The 11,292-nt window shown below is 37.1% G+C and overlaps 1 protein-coding gene across 1 annotated transcript; it reads left to right on the top strand.

Annotated features, from left to right (window-relative positions):
- The first annotated feature begins 1,164 nt into the window (after positions 1-1,164).
- LOC113067219 (iroquois-class homeodomain protein irx-3-like) lies at positions 1,165-4,161 on the top strand. Its single transcript, XM_026239543.1, has 2 exons — positions 1,165-1,496; positions 2,504-4,161. The coding sequence occupies exons 1-2, from the start codon at positions 1,323-1,325 to the stop codon at positions 3,371-3,373; spliced, it is 1,044 nt and encodes a 347-aa protein (XP_026095328.1). The 5' UTR covers positions 1,165-1,322; the 3' UTR covers positions 3,374-4,161.
- Positions 4,162-11,292: the final 7,131 nt, after the last annotated feature.

The raw sequence follows: 11,292 nt of genomic DNA, 5'->3' as shown, positions 1-11,292 counted from the left end.
AATTGGATGGAGAGATTTATATACTGATCCGGGACCAGTTTTTTGGAATATTGTAATTACAAGCTTCATTGGTCAGCTTATCTAAACTTCGCAGGAAAACAAACCGGGGGAGCGTGCATCACATTAACTAGCTGTGACCCTGTGACGCTCCTGCTATAGCTATGCAGGGGAAACGGGGTTTTGTGTCTCTTCAGGGCAATGCATCTTTTACTTAAGAATAACTGGCAGTAGGCTATTGATTCCTCAAGACTGCGGCCATTTGCCTGCTAAAATAAAGCAGATTATATATTATATTATTAGAATATAATGTTTTTTCTTTTTCTTTTTTCAAACTGACTATAAACTCGAATTATTTTATTTTTATTGATACAGTATTTTATTTTATTTTAGTTTAATTTCTCCTGGTTTTAAAATCAACAATAGTAAACGCAGTTACACCGACTTGTGTTTTATTCTGTGTTGATTTAAGCACGTCGATGAATAGCTAGTGATATTATAATCTGCTTAAAAAAATCTTATTTTATGAAGCGAATTATATTCTGTGAGTTAAGATTGATGGTGTGTTCATAATAAACCGATGGAGATGTAATCTCAGCACTACTGTTTTCTGAGGACAATAAAGTATCAGTATGTCTCTTCGGGATTTATTTTAATCTGTTCCTGGAATTTCAATATTTAATCTGTTGTTTCCCTGATTTAGTCTTAATGTTAACAAACATCTTGTTTAATCCTTTGCGGTTCGCAGAAATATTTGTTTTTATTATCATGAATAAGGAAAGCCCTTGTTTATTATTATTATTATTATTTTGTTGTCACCATAATTTAGTCAAATTGTTTTAAAAGTGTAATTGCTATTTTTATGGTGATTTGTTAATTCCTGGCATGTGTTACGCATAGAAGTTTATTTCTTTAATTTCGTCTCATACGCAGTCTTGTTTCTGTTTTGGAACAGTATTTTTATAATAAGCTTTTCAGTTGCTCGAAAATAAAGTTCGATATGATTAAACGATAATAGGAACTAAAGTCTGAAAATGATCGAAAGACGACTGATATTAAAATGTGCGTGTGTGCGTGTGTGTGTGAGAGAGAGAGAGAGCGAGAGAGAGAGAGTTTTCAGAGGTGGGAGGGGCCTGTGAGACTGTAGAAATGTCAATCACACGAGTGTTGTGAACAATCCCACTCAATCTGAATGTGACCTCAGTGCACCTCGCACCGGAGAGCGGCTTTAACTCTCACCGAGACTCTCCGTGAGTTTCCACTCAGTCCCGTGTCAAAGGCGAGATCTGTGATTGTTTTCCGTCGCTCGGACCTTTGGCAGCAGCATGTCTCTCCCGCAGCTCGGCTATAAGTACATCAGACCGCTGTCCTCCACGGAGCGGCACGCGGCGCTCGGTGCACCGGGCTCTCTCTCCAGCGTGCTCTCCTGCGTGTACGGAGCTCCGTTCTCCAGCGCCTTCCTGCCCTACTCCAGCGACCTCTCCATCCTCAACCAGCTGGTGAGTCCGCGGAGGATAACTGCTGGAGTTGAAGAATAGAATAATCATTTGTGTTTACGAGCATCTTTGAAACTAAAAAAAAAAAAAAAAATCATTTTTCGCATTTCATTCATATCTAATGACCTGTTAACTGCATTACTTAAAATTAAAAATCTAACTTTATTTAAGTACCGAATATAACTTTTTCGATTTCTAGTTATTTATTTAACATATATTTACTGGTGCTTAAAAAAAAATCACACATAGAGAGAGAGAGAGAGAGAGAGAGAGAGAGAGAGAGACATTTATTTTAAAATAAATTTAGGATGTTTTTAAATTAGAAAATGTTGCTACTTTATGGCAGATTTATTCTTCCTACTGAAAAATAGTTTGTACTTAATAAAACTAAAGAAAACTTATAGCCTAGATTGAGAACCAAAAGTATTTTTAGATCTAAGAGAACGTTTGTCAAGGTCCACAAATTCATGACGTTTATTTTTCATGTATGCAAATTAATAAAAGGTAATTAAAGGCATTTTTATTCTATCTGAAAATTATATCATGTAATATATATATATATATAGATATATATGTGTGTGTGTGTGTGTGTGTGTGTGTGTGTGCGTGTGTGTGTGTGTGTGTGTGTGTGTGTGTGTGTGTGTGTGTGTGTGTGTGTGTGATTTAATCTTAAAAAGCAATTTGGAATTGTAATTTAAAATATTTAGACTGGTTTATTTGAGTCAAAAACTTTACTACATTAAGTTAAAAATAGTAATTTTAAAGGGTCCCATTAAAGAAACAAAAAATAATGTAACAGTTGTATATTTCTTTTTCTTTTCTTTTCTTTAGTGTAAGATATAATAAAACACTGGAAAATATTTTTTTTCTTAAGTATAGTTTTCTTTTTATCTTTCCTTATGTTATGCATATCTCTCACCAATGAATTTGAACCAGTTTAGCAGTGAATAAGCTCACATTTCTCTCAGAAGCACATGTGCTCATACACACTCTCTCTCCTTCTGTCTAAGGGCTCCCAGTACGAGTTTAAAGACAGTCCTGGGATTCAGCACGCAGGGTTTCCTCACGCACCCTTCTACCCGTACGGACACCAGTATCAGTTTGGGGATCCGTCCCGACCCAAGAACGCCACCCGCGAGAGCACCAGCACCCTGAAGGCCTGGCTCAGCGAACACCGCAAAAACCCTTACCCCACCAAAGGAGAGAAGATCATGCTGGCCATCATCACCAAGATGACCCTCACCCAGGTGTCCACCTGGTTCGCCAACGCGCGCAGAAGACTCAAAAAAGAGAATAAGATGACGTGGGTTCCCAAAACGAGAACCGACGAGGAAGGAAACGTGTACACGAGTGACAACGAGGACGGAGACAAGAGGGACGAGGACGAGGAAATAGACCTGGAGAACATAGACACGGAGAACATCGAAGACAAGCAGGATTGTGATTATCAGGACGAGGAAAAATCAGCGTCTAAAGTTTCTGATTCTGAGGAATATGATGACGCAGGAGCTGAGAAGAGTTTTATCCATGATATCATGAAAGACAGAAGAGACACAAACCCAGATGAGGGAGAGGAGGATCAAATCAAAAAGAGTCCCGCGGCACAAGAGCCCTCAGATAATGCGAGTCCGCCTCAGAAACCAAAGATCTGGTCTTTGGCTGAAACCGCGACGGCGCCGGACAGTCCCAAAAAGTCCTCGTGGATTCAGAGGAACTGTGAGGCTCAGACAGCCAGGAATCCCCTCCATGTTCAAAACTGGACCAAAATGGCTTTTTCAGCCCATCAGATGGCGTTAACCAGCCATTACCTCGGACTCAAACCCCAGAGCGCCTCACACATACACATGAAGCACCGCGAGCACAGGACTCACAGCCTATGAAACAATCACACATTCAGAGACTCCTCATGCTTTTTAAACAGTTTTCACCTTCCTCGTGGGAGCTAAACACTTACTATGAATCAGAGAAATGCTCTGAATTTATAATAGATTAAAGTTGTCTATTAGCTCTTTGAATAATATGAGATTATATTAGACTATATTTTATATTCCTGACTTGTAAACATACATTGTGTTTAATTTGTTAGAATCATTTGATAAATCATTTTTTTATCTGTATGAGTAACAGTCTCCTCCTTTAAAAACAAAAACTAATAATGAATCTAAACAAATAGATTGTACAATGACAGGATTAGTCACTGAGAGATATAATAACTGATGGAGGAAATAGTGCCTATATGGGAATCTTTAAAAGTCCTCTAGTTATGTCTTAAAACACATACACACTCTCACGGCTTTGTTCGCATGAAATATGATTTGTGTAAGCGTTGCATCCACATCCTTGTCTTATTTGAGCATTTATCCGTTTTAAGGATTCGCAATAATATTACACCAGAATGTATGCTTTAAGAAGCGATTTGACCGTTATTAATTCTCTATTGATCATTTTTTTTATGTTGTTTTGTTTTCCCAAATAATTGTTATTGTTTGTCCCTTTGAATTTTATATGTCATGTTTTGTCTGAATATTTTAAGTGGGGTAAAACAAAATAAATATTTCAAATGTTTTTGTAAATGAGATGAAAATGTACCTACTTGAAATATCGAGCTATTGTACAAAAACATATATTTTGAATATTAAAATGAAATTACAATTGTCATAACGAATTTATGCTTTCTCCTTTTCACTCTTTTTCAGTGGATGTTTTAATTAAACCTGGAAAAGAGAATTAAATGGGAATTAAAACAATATTAGTTCCTTGCAATATTCATAAGCACATTTAAATTAACCTGAACCATAAAAAAAAAAAAAAAAGACATTTGTGACATGACATCTTAAAAAGATAATGGTTGTCCAGCGCCTAAATCTCAATGATGGACATCATATTTTCCTGTGGGGTCACATTGATTGACAGACAGAAAACTATATATATATATATATATATATATATATATATATATATATATATATATATATATATATATATATATATATATATATATATATATGTATATATACATTTTTTTTTTTTTTTTCAAAGCTGCACTTGCCATGACTGTCATGTTGCTGGTTCAGGATTTTCATGCTGTCACACAGATAAACGTCTCTGCTTAAGAGCGCCATCTGCAGGCAGCCAAAACATCCCATTTAAAACTTTGACCTTTTCTGTTATTTCCTCTGCTGTGTTTTAGGACACTAGATCATAGATGTGGACCATATTGATGTTTGCTATGTCAAGAGTACCCCTACACTCTCAGAAAAAAAAGTACAGAATTGTCACTGGGTGCACTTTTGTACACTTTAGGTACTGATGTGTACTGTACCTTTAAGGTACCAATATGGACTCTTTAGGTACAAAGGTGTGCCTTTTAAAAAGGTACTGCCCCAGTAACAACATTTGTATCTATTTTCTGAGAGTGTAGCATGTAGGGTAACCCAAAACAGACATGAACGAGACCTCAAAACCTATGGCTTGTTTAGGATCATGGTCCTATAACTCTTCTAAATGATGATATATTAAAAATCAAAACATAACTTAACAGAGTCATATCTAGAGACCAGAATATCATAAAAACTTGAGGGTTGGGCATTCTCCTTGTCTTGTCATCTGTAGATCTGAATTTGTGATTGAACTAAAAACAAGGTGATCAGGTCAAATTTAGTTTCTGTATTTAAACCTATCTGAACGTATGAGACATGTTAAGGGTTAACCCTTTTGTGTTTGTTTGTGTGTATCTTGAGGACAGACGGCACAGAGAAGGAGGCGGCACTGATTTCATGCTTGCGTTCTGAGGGAAACGCTTTCACGCCACACAAAGGACCCTCATCTGGATTGGGGGAGAAGGAGGACAGACTGAGGTCTCTCTCCATTCAGTTTAAAAATTCCTCACCCTGTTCCTGCAAGGCCTTGTCACAGGAGTTACTGAACAATTATGGCGATAGATTGTTTTCTTGAGTAAGTATTAAAGCAAATGGAGAGAGGCCAGAGTGGTTACGTTCCACTCTACACCCATTGTATACTTTTATATCTCACTGGGCTTGTTTTTTGCTCAAGATATAATGACATTCTGGTGATATGTGGTTCCTTAAAGGATGTCAGGTGTTACAGTTGAGGCTAAATCTGTGACTGAACAGACTGAGGTTTAGTTTCTTGAAAGTCGTTACCTAGCAAGTGGAAGTAAACACATAGCAATCAATCAGAAAATGCTAACAACTACATTTTATGCTAATAACCACTCAAAACATGCTAACAACTACATGCTAATAATCACTGAGAACATGCTTGTAACCAAAGCATGTTAACAACCACTCAAAACACAAAGCCATGCTAGTAACAACCACGTGGGACATGCTAGCAACCGCACAACATGCTAACCATAGATACTTATACATAGACACCTGGTTTGACTGCTCCACTCACATCAACACGTCCAACATCTCGGAACAGTCAACATTTCAGATGCTGTCATCACTCAGAATTAAAACCAATGAGTTTCCAATGGGCCAAAAGATTGCGAAGCCTGTGGATGTAAAAACTGGCAAGATTTCAATTTCTAAAGAAATGGAACAGCATCACAGTTGAGAATCATCAGATCACTGCATTCATTAGAAACTAAGAACAATTTGGCTATAAGGTTCTCTGATGATCAATGATACTTATATGAAGTTTGACCTATTTTTAGCACATGCAGAATTTTTTAACATTGATTAAAAACTAAATGAAAATCATCTTCTGAAGCCCATTGCAAATATAGATATCCATACCTATGAACTATGCTTGCGGACACACAGTCATCTTGCTTTCAAGTGCTCTTGATTGGTTTTGGCCATTTCAATATGGCTTATACATAAGCCTTATGTAGCTCCGCCCCTATTCAGCCTTGTGCTTGTTGTCTTTTGTCTTATGTTTAAGGTTGTATGAATTAATGAAAGAACTTCTCGTTCTGAAATCTCCCCGGTCTACTGACATTTGTTACGACATCCACTTCGAACATTACAATGCTCATGGTAACCTTGGTTAACTCTACAATAAGTAAATCCATTTCGCCAGTGTATTACTCTTTAACAATGCTGCTATAGCTACCACAAAAACCGAAATACATATTGCTAATGAGGCATTTATGTATACATATCTATATAACAACCATTTAGGATGCTTATAGCTATTTCGAACACACTAGCAACCCCCCAGATAGCACATGTACTGTATATTTCCGAGATGCTTGCAGAATGTTTCATCTGGAAAGTATCAGTTGTGCACAAACAACTGAAAAATGTCTTTAAAAAAATAGCAGTTTTACGTGTATTCTAATTCATCAACATTGTAAAGACACTAATATGACAAAATTTAGCAGATGAGTAAACACTCCAAAAAATGCTACATCAAAAAGACATATTTGCCATGTACATGTTTTATCAGAGCACACAGCACGCTTAATGCAACTTAGAACATGCTAGCAGTCTCATAGCATGCTAACCACATGCTAGCAAATGCATAGCTTGCTAACATCCATTCAGAACGCAACATCCTGACCATAGACCTTAAAACTCAAGTGGGTAAAAAAACTAAAATAAAAAAAAAAAACCTCATATTTCTTTCCGAAAATGTAAAAATCTAGGTCTTAGCTTTGCCCTCGACCAATTATAAGTGAAAGGATGTCACCTATTTTAAGTAAAAAGAAAAGATTAGGTTTCCATTCATCTTGTACCTCGGCTCAGCTGAAAGGACCATGACAGTACAGCAGCACAGTAGCATAACCCTGAAAACAACTGCCCTGAATGTTCTCACTGCTCTACCATATCATCACTGTAGACCAAAATTTAGACCGGCTGTGCGAACTAATAAGACACAACTTCACCTTCATCTGAGAAAATGTGCTGGCAGTCATCTAACATGGCGCTGTTAGTTTAAACATGATGGCCGCTGACCACAGCCGAAGGATGTGTGAGTGAATGAGTAATACAGTCATAAATCTTCAATCCTCAAAGTAAATCTTCAAACATAGCTGACTTTACCATAAAATATAACATTTTTAATAATTAAAAGGATTTTCTTCATTTATTAAACCATATTCTCTCCAATCCTCAAGACCTCCAATATTGTGTCTCTCTATTCATGAACCTTAATGCACCAGAGCCACCTAAAACAACCCCCACCACCTCATCACCATCACGAGAGCCCTGTAAGATCCAAACACAAGTCTTTGTGGAAACTCCCATGACCTTGAGAAATGTGTGAGAACGAAGATCACTCACTGATCAAATAATCAAACATCCAGAATTGGACTTCCGCACTGGGCCGCTCCCCCACAGGACCATGGGAAATCGCACAGCTAATACAATTTTACAGGTGGATTCACAGGAAGATTGGAGCGTAATTACCAGTATTAAAATGTCGACCTCTAAGAATTCCCCAGAGAGCCGCTCACCCTGTGCTCAGGATGGACGCGGTATGTGTTACATTGAAAGAAAATATACAGCTGTTGGGATCTGGGGTTTGGTATAAACATATTTTACACAGATGAACAGATGATCGTTTAAAATAGAGGGAAGCAAACAGCGCATGGGATGTGAGGTCAAATGGTTAAATCCACATCCAAAATGATTAAATGGCTTGAAATCATGTTTCTGTCAGTTATTCACAGTGACACTGCAGTTTCCATGGGTTTCATTGCAAATATTTATCAAACAACTCCCATGACTGACCGGACATAAATGGGTGTATCCTCAACTTTTTACTCTCAAGGGTTGATCTTTATTAAAACTAACAAGGTTTTATTTCTTTTTCTAATATGAGGGTCAAGTATTTCACCATGCTTTCATTATACATTGTTTACTTAAAAAGCTTACAATGATTTACTTGTTATTTTTATTGTTTTACCATTGTCCCATGCCCATCTTAAATTATAAAAATGTCAAAATTTCTCAATCTTGGGCAGGTCTTGTGTTTTAAGAACTAACAGATCTGATTTCATATGCGTTTGTGAGACACAAATATATAGTTCATGGGCCTATTTGAGGAATATGATCATTACATTCATCAGTAAAATGAATTCAGTCTAAAAGCTGATGTTCATTCCTTTCACCAGCCTGTTTAAATAGCACCAGGACGAGAAGGCCATATCTCTCCCAGTGACCCACCACATGTGTCCCTCACTGGGACAAGGGTAAGGTGCGATGACCGCTGGAAAATTATTCCTGGTTCTTTCACTTTGCCATCTCACACACACTCTCTAATGAAACATCAGACCGGCAGCGCAGGGAGCTTGTGAGCTCAGCTCTGACTAACACAATTAATTCTACACACAACACACACACCTGCATCTGCATCTAATGGCATCGCATTGTTTACAATATATGTATAAAGCATAATAAACATGACGAAAATTAAATGCAAAGTTGTAAAAACGTATAATGAAATGTGCCAACAACCGATTTCCTCATATGTCAGATAAGAGAGCACATCAGTCTTTTTTTCTGCAGAGCTGAGGAGAGACAGGTTTTCTTTGGTTTAGACATCTGAAAGACTGTTTAAAATAACTGTTTGCCTCCCTAGGCCCAGGACGTCAGTCTAGGTAAGAATTTGACTGACGGGTCAAAGCCGAAGATAGAGCCTTGTGGCACTCCATACTTCACTAGTGTTAGAATAGGTTAGAACAGAGAGTAAATACACTTTCATCTGGAACGAGAGAGTGGGTGTGATTGTAGTTAAGACCGGTTTTGTTCTTCGAGCCATATTCCCTATTCTACAAACCCATTCACAACGTCTTGAGGAATTTTACTCACAAATACCTTACCACACCAGCACCATCAAAATCAGTTTCAATCTTGATATGAAACTATAAGCAATGTTAGACATGATACCTACAACAGAGAGCTGAGAAAAGTCACTGCTGAGCAAAAAGACTTAAGCATTTCCTTGTGTTCTGAGTCAAAGTTTGTTCATATGTATTGACGTTTACCTCAATCACAAAAGTACTCATGTGCAACCAAGGACAGCTAAACAAAGCATCAGCCAGAAGATCAGGATTGGAGAAGAGAAATCCCTACAGACTTTGAGAGAAGCACACAACCCTTAGGTTATGCTTTAGCCAGACCTACAGCTGTAGAAACACCTTCTCTATGCACGTAAATTAAATATGAAGACATTCGGTTGGAAAGCCCAGAGTTCCCTTTGACTAGAATCTCTGTATTAGGTATTTACACTCTGAATTATCAAATAAATTCTGCTTGAACAAATGTAAAATTATTCCTTTTGATTTACTTTTGGGAAAGATTTGAAAAAGTTTGATTTGGTTTGGTTTGAATAGGATAGGATATGATAGGATGGGATAGAAAGAAAGAAAAGGGAAGGTTTGGAAGAGAAAATGGAAAATAAAGGAAAGCAAGGGAAAAAAATGGTTTGGTTTGGATGGGGTGAGATGGGATTGGATAGGATAGGATAGGATAGGATATGATGCTTGGAAGATAAGGGAAGGTTTGGAAGAGAAAAGGTAAAATAAAGGAAAGTAAGGACAAAAATGGTTTGGTTTGGTTTGGTTTGGTTTGGATGGGATGGGATGGGATAGGATGGGATGGGAAGATAAGGGAAGGTTTGGAAGAGAAAAGGTAAAATAAAGGAAAGTAAGGACAAAAATGGTTTGGTTTGGTTTGGTTTGGATAGGATGGGATGGGATGGGATAGGATAGGATGGGAAGATAAGGGAAGGTTTGGAAGAGAAAAGGTAAAATAAAGGAAAGTAAGGACAAAAATGGTTTGGTTTGGATGGGATGGGAAGAAAATGGAAGGTTTGGAAGAGAAGAAGGAAAGTAAGGACAAAAATGGTTTGGTTTGGTTTGGTTGGGAAGGGAAAAAAACAGACCATTTCTGAGGGTAAAGTAAACCAGTGTATCAGACTTAATGCTATATTCTAATGAATTAAAATATCTCTGTTGATACATTGTCATCTGAGAAAACAAATGTAACCCACTTCACTCCGGTGAACACTATCCCACTATGACTGAGACAGTGGTACTAAAACAGACTGACAGGCCGAGTTAAGGGTGTATCCAGAGCGGGATGTGTTTTATTTATTTCCTGAACTCAGGGGCAGGTGAGGGAGGGTGTTTGTCAGGTGAATGAGAAGAGAGGTATTGAAGTGTATGAAATATTCAGCAAAACAGTAATGATTCCCCTGGACAAAGCAAAGGAATGTGGAGGAGCAAAACAGAGGCTGGAAAAAAAGAGAGGGGGAATACAAAGAGATCCTATTCTCTCTCTCTCTCTCTCTCTCTCTCTCTCTCTCTCTCTCGCTCGCTCGCTCTCTCTCTCTTTTCTCACAGATTGCACAAATACATTTTTCACAAGAGAGCAAGTGTTACTTTGAACTTCTTTAAATAAAGTCTATCTATACCATTATGCACTTCTTAAAGCAACAACAAATCTTTATTAATTTGAAAACCCTTATTCATAGTTCTAGTATGGAGTTAGAAATGTGTCTTTATTACATGCGAGAAAATAAAAGATCTGAGAGAAAAAAAAAAGTTTGAGAGAAAAAGTTATCACACTGATAGCAAAAAAACATTTCATGAGAGAAAAAAGAATATTTGAGAGAAAAAGTTTTCATGCCAATAGCAAAAAATAATAATATTTGAGACTAAAAAAAGTTTTGAGAGAAAGTATTTTCTCATAGAACATAAAAAAATATACATTTGAAATTTTAAAAATTATTTCTGAGAAAAAAAAATCTCTCTCAAAATAGTTTGAAAAAAACTCTCAAATATATATTTTTTTGCTATCAGTGTGAAAATATTTTCTCAAAA

The sequence above is a fragment of the Carassius auratus genome, chromosome 50 (assembly GCF_003368295.1).
Source record: "Carassius auratus strain Wakin chromosome 50, ASM336829v1, whole genome shotgun sequence".
Classification (NCBI taxonomy): Eukaryota; Metazoa; Chordata; class Actinopteri; order Cypriniformes; family Cyprinidae; genus Carassius; species Carassius auratus.
The sequence above is the reverse complement of the archived record's forward strand: the minus strand, read 5'-3'. Positions and strand labels throughout refer to the sequence as shown.

Excerpts from the sequence above, each read along its gene's own strand:
- LOC113067219 (XM_026239543.1), top strand. The coding sequence starts at position 1,323 with ATGTCTCTCCCGCAGCTCGGCTATAAGTACATCAGACCGCTGTCCTCC. Across the intron at positions 1,497-2,503 it reads TCTCCATCCTCAACCAGCTG|GGCTCCCAGTACGAGTTTAA; the intron begins GTGAGTCCGCGG and ends CTTCTGTCTAAG.